At 39.6% G+C, this 21,516-nt stretch overlaps 1 protein-coding gene and 2 long non-coding RNA genes across 5 annotated transcripts; 2 read left to right on the top strand and 1 right to left on the bottom strand.

The window, feature by feature from the left end:
- Positions 1-700: 700 nt before the first annotated feature.
- LOC307039195 lies at positions 701-3,942 on the bottom strand. The gene is made up of 3 exons (XR_013808165.1): positions 3,417-3,942; positions 2,661-2,708; positions 701-2,466 (listed from the first exon to the last, which is right to left on the bottom strand). It is a non-coding gene; the product is annotated as an uncharacterized lncRNA (long non-coding RNA).
- Positions 3,943-4,058: 116 nt separating this feature from the next.
- On the top strand, positions 4,059-6,448 carry LOC307038399. The gene is made up of 3 exons (XR_013807989.1): positions 4,059-4,145; positions 4,642-4,678; positions 5,014-6,448. It is a non-coding gene; the product is annotated as an uncharacterized lncRNA (long non-coding RNA).
- Positions 6,449-6,600: 152 nt separating this feature from the next.
- On the top strand, positions 6,601-20,915 carry dnaaf4 (dynein axonemal assembly factor 4). 3 transcript variants are annotated; one of them, XM_079683289.1, is made up of 9 exons: positions 6,601-14,042; positions 14,587-14,734; positions 15,821-15,954; positions 16,079-16,295; positions 16,377-16,522; positions 19,638-19,747; positions 19,827-19,980; positions 20,161-20,266; positions 20,395-20,914. In XM_079683289.1, exons 1-9 carry the CDS (start codon positions 13,920-13,922, stop codon positions 20,598-20,600), a joined length of 1,344 nt encoding a protein of 447 aa, XP_079539415.1. In that variant the 5' UTR covers positions 6,601-13,919; the 3' UTR covers positions 20,601-20,914. The 3 variants fall into 3 exon arrangements, with proteins under 3 accessions (XP_079539415.1, XP_079539416.1, XP_079539417.1); XM_079683290.1 differs by having other exon boundaries at positions 6,602-14,042; positions 20,387-20,915; XM_079683291.1 differs by lacking the exon at positions 6,601-14,042 and having other exon boundaries at positions 14,098-14,734.
- The last annotated feature ends 601 nt before the right edge of the window (positions 20,916-21,516 follow it).

Below are 21,516 nucleotides of genomic sequence, written 5' to 3'. Positions count from 1 at the left end.
TCAAAAGAGAGTAATAAGTAATATGTAATATATTACATTTTGGAAGTAACTTGCCCAACACTGTAAATAAAGAATGCTGGAAATAACTGCATCTCCATTAGCCTATATGCTATGCAGAGACTGCCTTCCTCATGTCGTGAATTGCAGCTGATGTTTTAATATGGCAATTGGCAAAAGTTTGACATTTGACTTACACAACATTCGCAATTCGTATGTTGCGCTGACAGGTCAACACAGTAGGCTTGTTTGAGACGAGCTGCTGCTCGCCTCGAAAGTAGACGAGAATAGCCAATTGCAGCCGGGGGAGGTCTCAAAAAGCTCGCCTGAAGTCGGACAGCTCGGAGTCGGCTTCTTCTTCTCTCGTTTTTTTGGCGGATTGCAAACAACTTCACGCATTTCACTCCATTCACTTCACACGCTCACACGCCACACCTTGTATTTCTCACGCTGCGCTTTCTTTCCAGGGTACCGCCCACCAAGTTGCGCCGCAATCTGGTAAACAAACTAGGCTTGGTTGAGTCGCGTGCACTCCCCCCCGCCCTCCCCGTTGACATTCGCGATACAGAGGGCTTCATACTCCACTAGCACCCCCCCCCCCCCCCCCCCCCTTGACATTCGCGGTACAGGGAGCTTCATGGGAATCTCACTCTGTTTAATCGTTAATGTCAGATATGTACTGACTAAATACATCTGTTCCTGCTCAAGATTAGATTCAACTTTATTGTTATTGCACAGATTACAGGTACTGATAGAACGAAATGCAGTTTAGCTTCTAACCAGGAGTGCAACAAGCAGTAAAGTGAAAAGTAATGTACACAATCTACAGAATAAAATATAGAATTAATTGAATGATGAATAAACAGTGAGGGGTATGAATACACTAGATACACACAGCAGCCTGTGAGCAGTATTAACAGTGTGCAAGTATAGTTTAAAATATATAGATATTAATTTCATGATGATAAACATTGTGGAACAATGATGGAAAATGGGAATGGAAGTGGCGAGGTAAAACTGATACAAAACAACAACAAACTTTTGCCGAGCCAATTGGAGAGTTTCATCAAATCTGTTGGGCATCAGGGACCTGAGGCAATTGTGGCAAGAATGGCATTGTCTGAGGAGAACAGAGGGAAATTCAGGAGGCTACCACTGGTCAACGAACCAACCCAAACTGACATTGGTTCAGGAAAGGAAGGTTGACTGCCAGCAACTTTGGAGCTGTCCTGAGGCATAGCCGTGGGAACATGTTTCAAATGGGGGGTGCTGTGGGGATGACACCAGGGCCGGTTTTGACCTATTTGGCCCTAGGCAAGATTTTAGCTGGCAATGAAAAACCTCTACAAAAGTAAAATGCTTCAATCTGGTGCACTTTGAGCGCCCAATTACTAGAGACTGATCTAGGGGGTAAAACTCTAAAACACCCATATGAAAAAGATCGGTTTGCATTTTAATAATCAAATAAGTATGTGAACATATCCAATAACCTACCATAGCCAATAACAAATAAATGTGGGCTAACTTGTTTTATTTTTGTGGTTCATTTATATCTTATTTTATCAGTTAACATTTATTTATCTATGCATATTTTTAAATATCTCCAGTTTTAAACAATATTTTTGGCTTACTGTCCTATAGTATACATTAGAATGATTTGAAACCTGTTTTTATTTATCCTAATAATTATAAAAGAGTGCCTTGGAAATATTTGTTTACATAAATTGTGATCAAAACGTTTGAGACCCACTGAGATCATTTAGATTAAAGTGAACTATCTAAACACTCAAGAGTCCTTTACCTCACTGTGCCTCTCAGTCTGACAGGAGAGCTCTCCCTCCACATTATTGTAGAAACATCTTCTTATATCTGTTAGTGCAGCAGAAGCTAACAACATTCCCCACCGGTACCGGTGCACCCCCTCTCTATCTATCTCTCTCTCTCTCTCTCTCTCTCTCTCACGCTGGCTGTGAGCTGCGGGCGCCTGATAAGCCAACATCCCCCACTTTCATCACTTACAGCGCCCATCGTACAGGGCAAATGGAAAATGTAACCGGGGTGAAAAGGGCGTTATCTTAATTTAATTATGAATGTTGTTACATCAAGGTTGAAAATTCATTTTTGTTTTTATTATATTTGTATTTAATCTTGTGGAAGTGCAGATCCCCTGTCCTCCACCAGGGGATGCTGCAGCACCCTCAGCTCCCCTACTTCCCACAGCCCTGTCCTGAGGTCAAAGTGTGTGACTGCTTCCCTTATTGCCAGTGTGCTAGGGCAACAACAGGCCCTTGATGGTGTTTTGTCTGTACAGTGGGGGACTATGAATGAATGTGAGGGCGTCAGGGCATTCACCACTGCAACCCAGATGCAGGTCCATGAGTCATATTTGTGGCTCTCCCTATCAGGATTGTTGGGGGCATATCCAGATGGTCTGGTAGGGTCTTCCGCTGTGCTGGAGGTAAAGTGTCCCTACGGAGCCAGGGAAATGACAATTAGTGAAGCATTGCAAATCAAGGGCTTCTGTGTCAGTAAGGAAGGAGAAACATTCAGCCTGCGTGAGGAACATCCTTACTGGCACCAAGTGCAAGGTCAGCTTCACCTCACTGCAAGAAAGAAGAAGAAATTAAGAAATTGTGAATCGTTTTTAATTTACATTTACTCGCCTTTGCAATGTTGCGGTTGTTAGAGTGTTAGGTTTCCTGTCAGCTCATCTGTTGGGAAGATGTCAAATATTAGTTTCATGGAAGTCACACCATCACATATAAGAGCATTAAGACATACAGTACATAGGCTAAAACAAAAACATCTAAAGATATAACCTTGCACTTTGATAATTCTCGTGAACATTTTCACTATTTTGACATTTTTATAGATCAAAATTGAACTGAATAAATAAATGGTAGATTAATCCATATTGAAAATAGGTGTCAGCTTCTACACTAATTATAAGTTATATTTCTTAATTAATTAAGATAAGATATTACTGTATTGATCCCAATTTGGGAAATGTTTGTGTTGCAGCAGCATAACAAGAAAATATAAGTTATTATATATACAAAAGTATGTGAGAGATGGAATATTAAATATTAAATTGAATATAAATGTAAAATGTACATGTGATTTTACGTCCAAGAGAAGCTATGGAGCTGAGAGTTCTCTGCCAGCCAGAGGTGATTTGTTATTAGTTCAATATTTCAAACTGATTTCCCTGACTACAATCTTTAGTTACATGGTGAAACGTTATGCTGCTTGTACTAATTCGATTTATCATATAAGCCACACAGGTTTTAATAGGATTTATTCATTATCTTTACTTATGTTGCAGTCTTTTCAGCAGCGCCATCTCTAAAACGGCGATACAGTCACCCACTACCCATCATTTAAATTTCACCGTGACATGGACAAAAATGTCAGCTTACCTCATGGCACGAATCAGACTCTCCTTTGGAAAACATTGGCCGGGAAACGATAGAACGAGCACGTTTCATTGGAAGACCTGTGGCTGCAACCCGGAGCAAAGCAACAAACCATTGCGTAGCTAACTAGTAGCGCTAGCTTTAGCTAACTTTAGCTAACGAAACGAACTGCCGAGTAAAATTGGAAAACACTGGTAATTAATTATTCTATCATTTGTAAAACTACGGTGTTAAAAACGACACTTTCAAAAATACAGAGTCTAATGGTCTGATATAGATATACAGATACTAAAGATAGGCAGCTACTTGCTTTCAAGCAGAACACGGGGGGAAACAAACTTAGCGGGAGTGTTTACGTGTTCGGCGTAATGACGTACAACGGCCTCGACAATTTCTGTAGTCCTATTCAGCCACTCGGTAACAACCATCGTTTTTCAGACACGTAAACTCTTCAAAAATCACCAGTGGGGTCACTGCTGAAGTATTTAATGTCGTAGAACAAAACGTGATTTATCTCTTAAATTTGTGTCAACCACAGACCTTATTTCGAGCTATTTTCCAAAACCCTATGGAGAAAATGCATTGCTTTTGGACGAAGGAACCGGAAGTGTTAAAAATGCTAACTTACTTCCGGGTTTTAGGATGCGTCACTGCGGTTCTCTATATGCTCCCAGTATTAAGCTAACAACCCAGCTTGCGGTCACTGCTACTCGTTCCAGGCATATTCTGAAGGTAAAATACCCTGTAACTTTACAAAACGTGTCCTTTTGATTGAAATGTTCTTGAACCTACACTATACAATTGTTTTTTAAGTGCTTCACCGTTTTTCAAATATAAATGTCATTTGTAACTAAACTTTGTAAACTAGCAGAGATATGGCCAGTGTTGCGTGAATTAGCCTATGGAATTAGCCATAGACTGTGGCCTATACAGTATAAGGAATTAGCGTATTGTGAATTAAACAAAGCTTTCCCCTATGATTTAACTGTTCTTGATATTACACTATACAAGTTTAAAAACGCTTCTCCATCATTCAAATATAAACAGTGTAATACTGTATGCATGGGCTAACAAATGCAAAATATGCATATTTATACTTGTTGACCATCAATTTTATATAAATGTAATCCAACGTTACTGTTTGAACAGCGCTGTGAGAGTATAAATTAAATATGGCTGAAAAAGAAAGGCGCTTTTATATTGATTAAACAATTTTTATTTCTTTCAGCATTAAGAAAAAAAGATGGCAACCTCCTCCACAACCTGTAAGTTGATGGTCCTGGCTTACTTTACATGACTTCAGATGGTTGACATTACACACAAACATACTATACATATATGTATATAGATATATATATATCTATACATATATGTATATATCTATATACATTATGTGCATAATTGGAGATAAACAGCACACAGTATATATATATATATATATATATATATATATGTATATATATATATATATGTATATATATACATACATTATATGTTGTATGTTATTGTCAAAGGAACAAAATGAGCAACCCTTTATACTTAATTTGATATTCCTCATTATCTAAAGCATTTGTTACTCTCATTTATTTTCCTCCCATAGTGACTGTATGGATAATTGGAGACAGCTGTGTCCGGCGTGCTGCCCAGAGAGCTACAGAGATCATCGGCAGCAACCTTGGCCTCGACCTGCGCGTCTGCTGCTTCGGTTGGGGTGGACTGCGCTGGAGATTTCACCCCTAGGGGAAATGATATTTTTTTAAAGTCACTAGCCAATTGCCTGAAAGACCATCTCCAAAAACTGTGAACTGCTAAAATGTCAGTATCACTGTTTTTGGATTTGGCCTTTAGAGTATGTATTCTAAGGCCCTTGCTAAGCCCAGACTGTCATGGCAAATGTTGATTTAGATATTACATCTGTAGCCAGAACACTGTTAACATGGCTGCTCTTCCTAACTAAAAAGCATGGACACAAGACATGGACAAACAAAAAATAAAAATGAGACAAACACACACCACAAAGTCTGCACACAATGCTAAAAACTATTGCAGAAGGGTTAGATGAGATGCTATTTTACCATTTTCGAATGGTCTGAGGATGAGGCAAAGACAAGTGAAACTTCTCTCTGACATAGTCAGAGGCCTTTGGAGAGTAGAAGTGCAATGTGGCAAATTGCTTCATGTTTTCAGAAAACACTGACTTCTTCTTTTTTTGTATTCTCTCAAAGACCTCTCGGGGAACCTCATCAAGACCATCAAGAAGAGAGGCACAGTCAGTTGAAATAAGGAGTTTCTTCTGAAGTACTTTTACAACACTTGCCAAGGAAGAAACTCATGCCTTCAGTCTCCTTGTCTGCTAGCCTTTCAACCTCAGTTTTTTGCGATCGATACATAGCTTTACGCTCACGTTCATATTTTTTCTTTTGAGTGTTCTTGGAGACTCAGAAATAATGTAGCTGTGATCAAGCCCGTCTTAACCTGCCATCAGGCCCTGGGGCTGATAGTTTTTGTAGGCCCCCTATTTAAACAACAAATCAAAGTCATTTATAGCCTCGGCAGGCTCTGTGATCGCACTTCTCCACTCTGCTCTACACGCGCCTGGTCCTCTCCTCCAGATGAGTGACGTATCGGGCCTCCCTCATGTATTTGTCCGGTTGCTGTTGGCTCCCCTCCACGTAGCAAGTCCTCGTCGTCCTCTCCATCTCCTCCAACAGATAATGTCCCTCCTGTCTGTTTTTCCTCTCCCGCTACTCCATCGCTATCAGAACCAGACGGCCTACTTGTCTCCGAGGCCCCGCGGCCGGCACCGCTACCGCTCGGTACAGAACTAATCTGTCCTTCCTCCTCATCCTGGCCTACAGGTTTAAAATAACCTGTAAGCGTCGGCATTTTTTGTAACAGCTGCTTGTCTCGAAACTCCTTTTCCCTCAACAATTTCCTTTTCCGAGCGCCACTCAAACTTTTTCTTCACTCAATCACTCGCAATTTGAATAAGTCACATGTGAAACATATTCTCATTCTGACGTGTGTGTGTGTGTGTGTGTGTGTGTGTGTGTGTGTGTGTGTGTGTGTGTGTGTGTGTGTGTGTGTGTGTGTGTGTGTGTGTGTGTGTGTGTGTGTGTGTGTGTGTGTGTGTGTGTGTGTGTGTGTGTGTGTGTGTGTGTGTGTGTGTGTGTGTGTGTGTGTGTGTGTGTGTGTGTGTGTGTGTGTGTGTGTGTGTGTGTGTGTGTGTGTGTGTGTGTGTGTGTGTGAAAACCCTCACGAGAAACATCGGCTGTTGTTATGCCTGCTGTGACGTCAAGTTACTCCGTTCTCCGCTTGTAATTATGCCGTTACAAGCTTCAAAGTTGTATTTATCATCTGAATTTGCCGAAACAAGTTTAATATTCTGAAAGCCAAGACTTTGTTTTTTTAAAATCAGATGAAAACAAACTGTAACGGACCTTGCTGTGTTATCTATCATTACTCTACGTCTTACAATAATAATTTCAGTGGAGGGAGGGGGGCGGCGCTGTGGAACAGCAGAGTGGCGAGGGAGAGCTGTTGTCTTCCCTTTACAAGATTCAAAAATGTATTTATCGTGTGATTTTGGAAATGAAAGTTTCCTATTCTGAAAGCCAAGAATTTGTTTATTTAAAAAAAAAAAAAAAACACCCGAAATAAAAAAAAAAGAATTAATTTTTTTATTTTTTAATTGGCTCATGATAGGCCCCCGATCTCCGTCAGCCCGTGCATTAAGGCGGCCCTGGCTGTGATCATTCAGAGAGCTGCTAGGCAGCTGTGTTGTTATGGAGTTAGAGTGAACACAGGCTGAGTCTGTTTGTTGTCTGCTGCTACCCAAATCAACATCGTCACAGACATTCACTGTCAGCATTTCATTATGTTCGACATCTAGCGCAACACCGGCCTGTTCAGTTGTGTTTATATGTGCAATCTCCTCATTGATAATTACACTAGAAGTGCCACCTACCTTTTTATTGATACTCACCAAGTGTTTTATCCTGGGCTGTTCTTCTTTCCCCTTGGAGAAAGAAAAGATGGTAGGCACAGCAGTGTCCTTCAGGTGTGTCCTTCCCTAATAAAATAACGAAAATAACAACAAATAAATCACATTTTTAGATAATCAGTAATATCTTTAAAAACTACAAGTCCCTGTCTATCAGTGCACCATTATTGTGTAAATATAAATATAACCTATCTACCAATTGGATCAAATATAAAAGTTAGCTGAATTAGTATTGATACTGCAAGGAGACGTATTGTGTGAAAATGAATTGAAGATGTTGTTTAATTATTGATATATTTATGATCCACATCACATATTCAGTTTCTGTGGCAGTTCTTCAGTTGGTCCAGAAGTCTTATAATGAGGGAGAGAACTAGGGCAGATGTGTAATATTTAATGCAGCCGAACCGTGTATTACAATGCCGTTATGTGATGACTTTCAAAGAGAAGGGCAAGCACACTCGGAATAAAGTATTATTTTCTTCTTTTTTTAAAAATGTTTTTGGATTTCATATCGCATAAACACAAAGTTAACAATATCGTGTAACTGTCACGTTTGAAGGGACGAAATCGTGACATCTTTACGTCTCCCAGCATGGTAAACCGTCACATGTTCACGTCTTGCCGTGATACCGGGTTGGTTAAATATGCAGATAATTCATAAAACAATTATTGTTGCAATTAATATAATAATACAAAGTAAAATAAGCTTATTGAAGCTTACTATTTTAACATGTATGTGGGGAAATGTTCCATCTATGATAAAGAGTTTATGGATTAATTGCAGACAAATGTGATAGGTTGCTTTAAAAAAAAGATTTTCATGTTGCTATACTGGCAAAATCTTCATTTCGCCTTTCGTCGATTAAACAAAAATGGTCTATACCCATGAGTCAGTGCTGTAGTGATGACACCCAAAGTGATCACTGCAGAGGCGAGAAGAACCGTAGGGGTCCAGCACACTCTTCTGATGTTCAGTACCAACTGGTCCAACCTTTCTGGATCACCTAAAGGAAACCTTTACACAAAGATATATGAAAAGTAATATGTTCAGTTAATATTATTTCATGCAAACAATACAACTGAAATTGGTGATGTAATGCTGGAATGTAATTATGGATTGTAATAATATGGTAGTTAAAATGCTGTTTTAACAATATATTAATTTATGTAAAAATCCATTAACAATATTATACAAATGTTTTCAAAAAGTCTATGTTGGTAAATGTTATCTAAATTGCAAAATTCTAACTGAAATGGATGCATGCCATTTGTGGTTATTGAATAGTATTACAGTCTACGTAATATAAATGTCACTAAATTAACATACCTTCATAAGTGAACGAGACAATCAGCTAGAGAATTATCTTATATAGTCAGTGCTTGAATTGGAATAAAAAAGGTGCCAGTACTCTAAATCAGCAACAAGTATTTGGCACAAAGTCATAGTATATCCTATAATGCTGGTGGGTTTGTCTCTTTACTGTATATTTTAGAAAGGCTCACTGTACTTAAACAAAATGACTCAGGTTGCATCTGAGATTAGAGGGGGTGCAGTGGTAAAGTGCTATTTTTATAAGTGGGGAGTGGACCTGACACCCTCTAGTCTAGGGGGGTCCGGGGGCATGCTCCCCCGGGAACATTTTTTTTTAAATATTGAAGTTAGATGCATCAATCTGGTGCAATTTGAGAGAAAAATGAAGAGATATATGGATACCTCTCAACATCCATAATGAAACAACTGTAAACAGATTTACTTTTTCTTTATGGATATAAAAGAAAGTAAAGCTTGACTCCTACTGGCTGGTTAAATGACTCCTCGTCCCTGAGGCCACTACCAGTTTTTTGTGCCATTTTGCTGGATTTATTTGTCAATGGCGTTGCTGCACAAAGTGATAGCCCTCTAGTTTAAATCTACTACCCAAAAAGAAACATATGGAGATGGGTTACTATTTAAAAAAAATTGCAAATCTACTTGGGAACAGTGGAGCCGGGCCTCAAATCCTATAGGGGGTCCGGGTGCATGCTCCCCCGGTAAGATTTCTTTTAAATGTTGGACTTAAATGCATCAATCTGGTGCATTTTGAGGGGGAGATAAAGAGACTACACCCATATGAAAAAAAATGTATACATTTAAATAATCATAAAATCATAAGTACATGGCCATAACCAATAACATACAATATCCAATAGGAAAAAACATTGAAACTTGTTTATTTATTTGTTTTTGGTTCATTTATAGTTGTGAGTGTGTCTGGGCTCCTGAATCGGCATCTCCTGTCTGCCTCCTCTCCCCCTGCTCCTCTTTGAGGCAACATCAAAGACTAGTTTTAGCTCTCAACAAGTTTATCTTACCTTTTTTCACCTAGTTAACATTTTGTTTGTATTATTCATGCATATTTTACGAATCACTACCCCCTCAAATGGAAATATGTGTTTACATAAATGGTGACCGAACCGTTTGAGACCCACTGAGATAACTTAAACTAAGTTAACTATCTAAAGACTCAGAGAGTAATTTACCTCACCAGAGCTATAGTTATCAGCCTCTCAGTCTGACAGCAAAGGACTCTCCCTCCACCTTGTTGTTGAAAAAGCTCCTTATATCCGTTAGCGCAGCTAGCTAGCACCAGATGCTAACAACAATACACGCAACCGGTGCGCGCGCTTTCTCGCTCGCTCGCGCCACACATACACCAACACACACCCTCCCGAGCTTGAATGACACACAGAGACCAATCGAGGGCATTAGTATGATCTGTATGAAAGTGGCAATGTCGGCAGGCCACGTCATGTAGACAGCCAGTCACCCTCTGTGAGGCAGAGTCAGACCCACATTTGCGCTGCGTTGCGTTTACAATATATACGTATATTGCCGGCGGCTGAGTACCGGCATTTTACTGAGTACCGGCAAGGTGCCGGTACTCAGTAAGAAGTGCCGGTACCACATGGGTAAAAATCAGAAGTGCCGGTACTGCGTACCGGTGAGTACCGGCCCAATTCAAGCACTGTATATAGTTCATATTAATGCGTGTCCGGAGCGGTTCATAATTGTAAATCCTTAATTCCTCCCACCTCGGGAAATGTAACGTTGTCACAGAAGAGAGTCCGTGCAGACAAAAGGAGCAAATACAATAGGGATAATGTACAGCAAGGCGGTCATTAATGAAGGAAAAAGCTGAAGCTACGAGAAGCTAGCGTCGGGCTTTCTTCAATAATGACTTGCTGCACACTATCCCCTACTTAACATATTAACAGGTTTTACAGTCTATGGTTTGCACCCGTAAATAATATCTAATTACAGGGTTCTTGCAGGTTTCGCCAACTCAAATTTAAGACTTTTTAAGACCTTTTTAAGACCTTTTTAAGACCACTTTGAATAGAATTTAAGACCTATTTCACAGCAAGAAAGTATGAAGGAAAATTGCTATGAAAGAAGAAATACGTCCCATAATTACTTACAAAGTAAATGTATTCATGTTCAACATAAGAACAATGACTGAACATAACAGCATAACAGTACAGAACTGTGTTAGCCAAAAAGTGTGTATGTGTGTGTGTCTCTGTGTGCTTGTGTGTGTGTTCGGGCTGTGTAATTAATCGTATTTTAATCGCAACTACGATTTTGGCCTGCCACAATCACAAAAACAACATAATCGAAAAAAACAATTTTAGCTTCGCTAGGTTGTGACAGTGACAACATATTTAATCTAATTAATTTGAGTCTAATTTATATTTAATATATTTATATATGTTTAGTAGCTTGTGGAAGTGCGCTCCAAAATATTTGTTGATCTTGTTTATTGGTATTTATTATTTTGATATTATTTATTTAAATATATCATTTATTTAATTAATTTTTGTATTGCTATTTCAGTTGAATTATACGTTCAGGGTAATCAACAGTTAAAAAGATAATGTTCAAATTCTTATTTGTTTTAAAGTTCAATAAATGGATGTTTTCAAAGTCAATGAATAATCGTATTTAATAAACGTGATATCAATTATTGACCAAAAATAATCGTGATTATGATTTTTGCCATAATCGAGCAGCCCTAGTGTGTGTGTATGTGTTGTTGCGGGAGCTGCTGCACTAGCTAACGCTAAACTAGCTAACGCTACATTAGCAAAACAAACGCTGATTTCTTTTGCAAAAGGTACAGTGGGCTTCAAACACGTTCCCCTCCACTGGTTTCAACCAAGCACTAAATGTGATGTTTTCCAACCAAATACGGTTGAACTTACACTTCCCCATATTTATTTGTAAGTAGATTCGAAGTGACATGAGTTTCCGACTGCCGCTAGCTGAAGCTTGGTTGCTAGGTTACTAGCTGGGTGTTCTCCGATAAGGGGCAGGGGGAAACAAAGTTAGTGATTACTGGTTCCATGTTGATTTATTTCAATACAAATTGTTGGGGGGAACTGAAAGGCTCTTACCGTACTGGTTACTTTGCAGCCCGGACATTTTCCCCAAAAAACATTTTAGATGCGATCGCAACACAGAAGTACCTTTCAAATCCGATAATTTTTAAGACCTTCTAAATCATATTTAAGACCTTTCTTATTTTTTTGGTCATATTTAAGACCTTTTTAAGGCCTTAAATTCAGATGATCAAATGTAAGACTTTTTAAGACCCCGCGGGAACCCTGTAATTACTACACAAACATATAAGAACAATTGTAGCGTACATAATTCCTTTGGCTGCCACTACCACGTTACCTCCCTGCGAACAGCCCGCCGCAGTTATAGCTCCGAAGACCTATAGCTCTCCCGGCCGGAGCTCTGTCCAACCCGTTAGCATGATTAGCAGATGTATATTTTAGCTTAGCTCATTAAACCGCGAATTAGCCGCGGTTGGTGTCGGAGCTATAACGTCCGCCGGAGCCATAGCTCTACCGACTGCCGGAGCCATAGCTCTACCAACCGCGGCTAATTCGCTGTTTAACAAGCTAAGCTAGACAAATACACCTGCTAATCAATGCTAACGGGTTGGACATATTTATATATATATATATAAAATATTACAATTATACTCACCGAAAAAAGTGCAAAAGAGACTTCTTGGAATGTCGGTTAGTACAATCAACCGCACAACAAGACATTTTAATTGTCTTATACAAAAGACACGAAATCCACGGACACGTCCGTTGGGTCAAGTTCGGTAAATACAATTAGCAAAGCCTAGCCTATGAGCCTACAGAGCTGACAAACTGCTGTTAGCCGATAGTGAGGCTCGTACCTGTCCCTCAAAGTGACCACGCCCTAATTTATGCATAACTTTAAGACTGAATATTAATTAAACAGATGAGTTGAGAAAAGATTCACTCCAGGATCCATAGACAGGAAGGGGGAATCTAACTATACTGAGGATAAAATGTTTTGAAACCACGATGTAAACATGTTTATGTCTGCTGTAAAGTTGGGCATTTTAACATTGGGGTCTATGGAAGTCTCCCTTCTGCAGACTGCTCCTAATGGCCACTAGATGAACTGCAATTTGAGGCACTTCCTGATTCGCATCCCGGAAGTGGCCCAGAGTTTGCCGCTTGTCTCAAACAAGCCTCCTGCTTCCCTGCAGCGAGGCTCCCCCGCCCTCCTATTGACAGTTCACAAGCGTCGAGCTCCTCACCCCCCCTCAGAAACTGGTTATATTTGCAGGTTATATTTGCAGCTTGTTACACTGTCCCCTAGGGGCCATGACATCCTTGAAAGCAGTTTTAAGTCATTTTTTAAGTGAGAATAGCTCATGTGCTTTTGTAATCACTGTGATGCTGAGTCTTACTGAAATGTTTTAATATTTCATATATAATGTAATGTAATGTATATTTTGCATCCCCTATATAATTGCTTGTGTGACTTCGGGGGGGGGAATAATAAAGGTTTTACAATGCTAAATAGGGTTTTAAAAAGCATTAAGGCAGTATTTCCACTAACCCAAAAATGGAGCTGAACATACACAGTACAAGTAGAACAGCTTTTCTCATTAACCTCAACATATTTATAAAACTCCCAAAACAGTTCACACACAGGTTTTAACTATGATCACTGGGGAAAATATAACATTCAGTTTGATAAATGCTTTATCACAAACAAAACTATTTGTATTAAAGCAACAAGTAAATATTTCCATTAAACAAGACAAATTCGAGTCAAATTACTATTTCCTCTCAACCCAAAAAGTTAAAACAATATACATTTATTTTTAAAGTAAATGTTGAGCCCTGTTTTAAAAAAAACGTGTTTTAGCAATTGAAAAAACTGTAATTTAGGCTTTTTGGAAATCAAAAGGAAATGTACAGAATCGGGATTGATTACAACTCTCAATTTCGATTTTTTTCCGATAACATGAAGGGAGCATACGGTCTCTGGTCGCCATAGCAACGGGACGCTTAGCGGCAGTAGATCTCTCCTCTCAAGACCCCTCGCCTTTTGTCGAAGAAGTCCGTTTTTTTAGCTGAAACATCGACTTGTTGCGCTTTCAAAGAGCGGGTACTGTGCGGAGATGCCGCTGATAGTGACGGACTACACGTGGACTCAGACGGACAGCACGGTGTTCATCAGCGTGCCTTTAAAGGGAGCGCGCGCGGAGAGAGTGGACTTCCTGTCTACAGAAGAGTACCTGAAGGTAGCATAGGGCTGTGTTTCATTCACATTGGGTTAGTCACAGTACTTTACAGTCTATGAGTCACACACTTCGCGTTTGTTAGTTTACCAGCAACAACATAAGAGGACACATGTGTCGGTCTAGTTGTTAATATATCTCCATGTCATGGGATTCAAATAGTTTTGGTGATGTTTGGTTTTATTGATCTTGTTTAGATTAAAGATCACCATGATTCATTTTTTTATTTTGTAATATTTCTATAAACAACTCTTTTACAATTCTGTAAAATGGCAGTAGAGTTGTTTCTAATGACCATAAAGCAGAGTAAAATATAAACACAGAATTAGTGTACTCAAAATGTACTCAACTGTGTACTTACTGTGTACACAAAAGTTTCATTAACATTACAATTTCAACTGACGCATCCCAAAGCAGTATTTTCTTATGCCTAATGTGCAATGATTTATATTTGATTAAACAAAAATAAGTGCATGCGCTTTTTGTTTGTTTCTCTGTTTCTCACATTTTAGCCAACAATATGTTTTGTGCGTGGTTTTCTGCTCAGGTGCATTACCCCCCCTATCTGTTCGAAGCCTTTCTGTCTGAACCTGTGGACGAGGACAGAAGCACAGCAAAGGTTGGAAATGGAGTCGCAGTCATCACTCTGCCAAAATGTTCCAATGCATTCTGGGAGCATCTGGTGATAACTACATGTAGGAGTAAACGTTTTTTCCCCCTTTTACATAAAACCCATTGAAATATTGCTTTGATGAAATGTATGAGAAAATCATAGTCTTGTAATTTGTCTGAAGTGCCTGAAACCAGTTAAACTCAGACTCAAAAGTATAAAAGACACAAATAGACAATTTAAAATACTTCCAATATGACAAACATCAATTTAATAACACAAATATACACCATAAAAAGATTAAATAAGGCACACATTAGAAAAAAGAGAAATTAGCAACTGCATTTATGGCAAACAAAATGATTGAGATTTTATTGAAGGCTGAGGCACGTTGTCTAACAATAAGACAACTTAAAAAGTCTTCCAACTCAGAGTTGCTCAGATGAACAAGGCTGTGAGAAAACCGGCAATAATGGGTTTCCCCAGACAATCAAAATGTCTGAAATCTCCTTGCGCACTGAACCCCAAAGTGTGTCAGCAGTGTGTGAATTTTATTTCCCTGAGCACCCTGTGAGGTAGCCTCTGTCTGAATGTGTGTGAATGCTGGCTTGTAAAAATCTGGAAGCCTGGAGCAGTGCAATATAAATGCTGTCCATTTACTGTTTCCAACTAAGCCAGTGTTAATCTGAGGAATAGCATTCTGTTATCAAACTGTATTGTTCATCAACTTCCCACTGGCAAGCCCAGCGACAAGATGAGATGAGAATACAAGTATTTACAAGGGTACTCAACACATCACCCAGCTAGGCTGCACAGTGTTGTTCTTAATATTACACAATGTGAATCTGACAGACGTCTATATTTACTGCACATCAGGACCATTCTGGACCAGCTGTCACTAATCTCTCTCCATTAATGTCATTTGACTTGCGCTCTCTATTCTGCCACATTATTACAGGGAAACCTAGGAACTAGTCAGCATGCCAAATCCAACCCTAATTTAATTGTTCCGGAAAAGGCTGGAAAGGCTAAGAAATAAAAAGATAGAGATCAGTAAGTCTAGTGCTTCTACAACATGGCCATTTTGAATATCTGCTTGATTTAACTAAAAATATCCAATACTGTACATTTCCTTATAATTCATCTACCATAATAAATCAATGTGTTTCAGATGATAAAGAAAAGAAGAAGGAGGTCAGAGAAAGGGCTCTGTTGAAATACCAGGAGAGGCTGTGTTCGGAGTCCAGATCAAAGGCTGAGAAACAGCAAGCAGAGAAAAAGTACGCACTGGAGACAATGATGAAGGTAACACTCTCAATGACATCACAATCTACTCATGACCCCATCACCCAGTGTACCAAAATACCATTAGAATTGTGCTCTGGAATCAAGAAATATTTTTGTTATAATTAGTTTTACTTGACCTCAGCTTGAAAAGGAGGAAAGAGACAGAATTGTGAAAAGGAAGGAGGATGAGCGAGAGAAGACGACAGCAGAGCTGGCAGCATGGCAGCTGAGACAGAGAGAAACAGCTGAGACAGAGGCCAAACTAAAGCTCCAAGACCAGAGAGATCGTCAGAACAAACTGAAAGCCCCGACAGAGAAGCAGGAGAAAGGAGGCTCAGATGGAGCAAAGGTCAAACTAGGTACGTAATTTACTGTGTGATCAAACTTGCTTCTGGTCAGATGTTGGTATGTTAGTGATCATATTATATCTCTGCATTTAGATAAAAGAGGCAACAGTGAAGCAAAGGGCCAGAAAACCCCAGCGCTCCTGCCCGCTCCGAGGCGTGCTGCAAACATTCAAGTCAGATTCACCCCACGCGTTTTCCAAACCGCGCTCCGGGAATCAAGAGTGCCAGAGGAGGAGGAGGTGAGATCATCATCTTCTCTGACAGTTTGTCAAGTGTAAGGCCTGGCGTACGTTGTGGTTGTGCCAGCTGCTTTTTTTTAATATATTCTGGCCTGAGTAAAAAAAAAAAAGACGATCACTTTTGTGGATAGTCTTCTATTAATTATAGTTTCTGTGTATACAGGAGGTCCTAATGCACTAGTCATTCTCTCTGCTCTGCAATGTTTAACACTTTTTCATATCAGCTTAGCTTTTATGGACAAAAATATTTGTTTGTATCAGTAGTCAGCTTCACAGAAAAGGCTAAACAGTTAATTAAACTATTTAAATCGCTACACAAATATGGATGTACCGGTAGTTAAACTATAAGCCAGCCACTGCAAACTGCTGATCAACTACAGCAGATTAATAACATCCAGGGATTCTGTCCACTGAAATGCCAGAGGGCTCTTGAGTTGAAACAGACTCCAATCTTGAGTTGTATTAACAGCATAATGCTAAGTTAACCAGGGCAGGCCGGAGCAGATCAGAAAAGCAGGAAAGAAAACATTTACTGTGTAATAAAGTGGACAGGACAAGGGACGAAGAGCCCATAGTAGGGCCAAGCCGAGGAGACCAAAGCTGACCAAAGAATTAGGGATGCTCCGATCGCCAATTTTGGGGCCGATCGCCGGAATCAGTATCGGCGGATACCGATCGACGATCCGATCGAGTGGGCGGGACCTATGGGGATCTTCCATTTAAAGTGATGTTTAAAACTCAGTTAATGGCGCTCATTCCCTGACGCTTCCACAAACAACAACCAACATAATTATTACATTCAAATGATGTACATTATTCAAGTTTACATTAACTTTGGATAATAACAGGGGAGAAATGAGTGGAAGCGCTCTCTTTTCCTCTCCCTCTCTCTCTCTCTCCTGACAGCCTGTCAATGGCTGCAGTCGGATAATCCAAAAATTAGCTCCTAAATTCTAACCCTATCGTCTATTCCTTGACCTCTGAGTGAAACGTCACGGGGTTAAGGGATAGTGGATAGGAGAATTCAAAAGGACTTAGGAGAAGAGACTGCCGTACTTTAGAGAATCCGAATGCACTTTCACTATCCGACGTGTTTATGATGCGCCAGCGGACGTCATGAATGTGCGTCTGCTGCTGTGGGGAAACTATGGAAACTACAGTTTTCTATCGCGGACTACAACATGGATGTTTAATAAGAATGAGGGATTAATCTAGAGACTCTGCACCGTGCTCTGATGCTGTTGTTTTATGCTTTATGAACGTGGACAACAGAGAAACATATTCTTCACGACCAAAGTTGGAATTGAAATAAAAAATGAAAGTGAAACTTATGCTCGTCACCCTCTCCCTCCGGTCCACATTAATACAAATGATCCCAATACGTATGATTGTATGAACTATGAAAAGATCTTAAAATCAATACAAATGTATTTATTATAAACGTTAGTCCTTAACATCTATCACTGTGTATATCACCATTCAAACATCTTTTAAAAGTTGAACAAACCCCACACAGCTCAGTAAACACTGAAATGTTGACTTTATTTGATCATTTCAGTAAAAACTAACGTTCATATTTCTCTTTTTGATTATAATACTGATGAACGTTAAAAAAAAAAGCACCTTGGCAACTTACCACATACATTTTAAAATGCTTAATAAGCACCGTAACTTTCATGATAGGGCCTATAACTTCTCCGTCATAATCGTTTGTTTCCGTGAACGGCTGAATGTTGTGTGACGGCAAATGCTGCGGCTGCAAGGCATTGTGGGGCAGCATTTTCTCCTCTCCTTTCAGTAAGGGAGGTCCAGTGGTTCCTAAGCTAAAGGAGGTTATAAAGGAAGTTTGAAACCTCCTTTCCTATCATGTAGAGAATTCGAACGGCACTTATCATGGCTGCCACTGAGGGACTTCCGGGTCATTTCACTCCGTTAGGAAGGTTCCTAAGAGAAACGGACTATTCGACTGCAACCAGTATCTCATGCAGCTCACTGACCCGACAGTGAAGAATAAATATATTTAATAGTTTATCTAGTTCCAGAGGTAGATAAAATAGCTAAGTGTGTTAGGTCTAACTCTTAGTGTGTGTTTTGCTCCGCTCACCGGTCCGTCACAGCGGGCGGAGCTGCAGGATTTCTGCTTCACACACGTTGCATACCGCTATTGTATTGTCTTTTTCGGACACCTTAAAATACTGCCAGACTGGTGAAGCCATGGTGAAGCCACAGAGAGTGTCATGTATTGTAGGTCATGCCATCGGCTCTCGCGATCGACATTTTTAGAGAGCACCGATTGATCGGCAGAGAGTGAATATCGGCTGATATCGATCGGCGGCTGATCGATCGGAGCATCCCTACAAAGGATACAACATTAGACCACACAGTCTGTTGATATCAGACTGATGGGTGTGTGTGTGTGTCTAATACAATTTAAAATAAATGTAGACATTTGTGAACTGAAATTTTTTTGGGGTTTTAACAAGGAATTGCAACAAATTATAATAATAGACCGTAGTTCACTCTTTTTTGGCCCTTCCACATGTGGCCAGAAAAGACATAAAGCCTAAATAAAGAGTGAGTCTGGAGGCAGTGGATTGACAGACTCTGAATGTTGTGTTTGCAACATGAACCGATGAACCCTAGTTGTCGTGCCTTTAAACATTCCGAGAAAATAACATCTTATAAAAGCTTTGAGTAAACCTTTAATCCACCATATACAGTATGCATATGCATAAAAATGCATATATGCTTTTTTATTTTTTTTTAAATTAATTTTAGATCGATTCAGGATAATTTGGATTGGACAGATTGCCTATTTATTTGAAAAAGAATTGTCTACGTTCTGGTTTAAACTGCCATTTTGTATACTGAAATGTCAGAAATGCATTCAGTATCCTCAATAACCGCAAAACCACTCCAAAATTGTCCAAATCCGACAAACCACCTTTAACTGTTGTCCACATATTTATATGTGCTGAGAACCCGTACTATACATTTCTGCCATAAGACTTTGGGGTACTCAACATTTCCGGGTTCTCGGTGCTGGCAACTACACTGATATGCTTTGTGAGCGGAATAAGCACTCAGATCACACTTTTGATATCTGAATCAACAGTGGCTTCAAAAACAAGCCGAAGCCAGGCGTGCAGGAAATGCAGACGTTGAGGAGCTGAAGGACCTGAGGGAGGAGGGGAGGAACCCCGAGTGGTTGAAGGACAAAGGAGAGTAAGTGCTATAACAGCTACTCACTGCACCAATTCTTATTATTTTAACCATGCGATCACTGAATGACTCTTCCCTGCAGCAAGTGTTTTGCTTCTGGAGACTTCCTGGGGGCAGTGAATGCCTACAACCTGGCCATCAGGCTCCACAGCAAGATCCCGGCACTGCACTCCAACAGAGCAGCTTGTCATCTGAAGTTAAAAAATCTCCATAAGGCCATTGAGGATGCTTCTCAGGTGTGCACTCCTGTATTTGACAATAACAATAACAGTTATAAGGAGAGTCCAAAGAACTGTCTTGTTGGAAACTGTAACTTTGCACCCAAGAGTTGTACCACTGCTGCCTATAAAGCTCATTGAATGTGCATCTAGCTATTATTTAAAGCAATACAAATCTCCCTCCTTGTTTCTGTGCAGGCTCTGGATCTGCTGACCCCAGCGGTCCCTGCCAACGCAGCAGCCAGAGCCAGGGCCAGCGTCCGCCGGGGGTCCGCCTTCTGTCAGCTACAGCTCTATGCAGAAGGTTTGAAAAGCAACAGGAACATTTTATTTGCTACTGTTACTTTAAAACTTTGCATTTATTTAATAAAACATTCACAATAAGAATCAGTGTCCTGTAAGCTCATCTCCTACGTCTTCTAAGGGCTGCAGGACTACCAGGCCGCTCTGAAGCTGGACCCTCACAATGCAGCGCTGCAGGCGGACACTCAGACCATCAGAGACATCCTCCAGGCCACTGCAACTGGGACGCACTGAAACACACAGAATGCTACTCTTTTTATTTTTCTCTGTTACCCAATAGTTTTATAAATGACACAAAAGAACAACAAAATGAAGGACATGTGTTGAATTGTTAGTGATTTCTGATTACTGCTAGACAGTGTGTGCAGAACAACGTTGTTTGGTCAGCACTTTGGTCTCGACCAAAAATCGTTTTAAAATGTGCTTTATAAATAAAACCTGATTTGATTTGTTCTAAAGTTGTACCACCTAAAATGATAAGCGATTAAATGGATGTTCATCACCATGTAACCTAATTGAATGAATTATTTTCGAAACAAGTTTTCAGTATAAATGTCACTCACAGGAGTAAAATGTGTACGTTTGAAAAATATTATAAGAGATGGTACATTTTGTAAATTACAGTAGAGTTCAAAAATAACATATTACTAACTCAGTGGCGAGCCGTGACTTTTATACCTATACCCTCTGACCCCCACCCCTTCCCTCAAAAAAATAAAATAAAAAGAGTTATTACGTCACAGCGTACCCAGCTAGAAATGTTTGGTTCTAAAAACATTCTGAAAATGTTACAGTCATTGTTCTCGGAAGGTTTTCAGCGGGAAGTTTTTGTTTGGTTCCCAGAACGTTCTTCTGAAAGGTAGGATAACGTTCTCTAAAAACATTCTTAAAATGTTTGGTGATAACATTGTTAGAACATTATGCCCTCCTATTCTTAAAACGTTTTCAGCGGGAAGTTTATGTTTGGTTCCCAGAATGTTCTTCTGAAAGGTAGGATAACGCTCTCTAAAAATATTCTTACATTTTTTGGTGATAACCTTCTTAAAATGTTTTTGAAAACATTGTTAGAACATTATGCCCTACTATTCTTAAAACGTTTTCAGCAGAAGCTTTTATTTTGGTTCCCAGAATGTTCTTCTGAAAGGTAGGATAACGTTCTCTAAAAACATTCTTAAAATGTTTTTGATAACATTGTTAGAACATTATGCCCTACTGTTCTTAAAACATTTTCAGTTGCAAGTTAGATTCTTT

Source organism: Notothenia rossii, assembly GCF_949606895.1.
Source record: "Notothenia rossii genome assembly, chromosome: 5".
NCBI classification, from domain to species: Eukaryota; Metazoa; Chordata; class Actinopteri; order Perciformes; family Nototheniidae; genus Notothenia; species Notothenia rossii.
The sequence above is the reverse complement of the archived record's forward strand: the minus strand, read 5'-3'. Positions and strand labels throughout refer to the sequence as shown.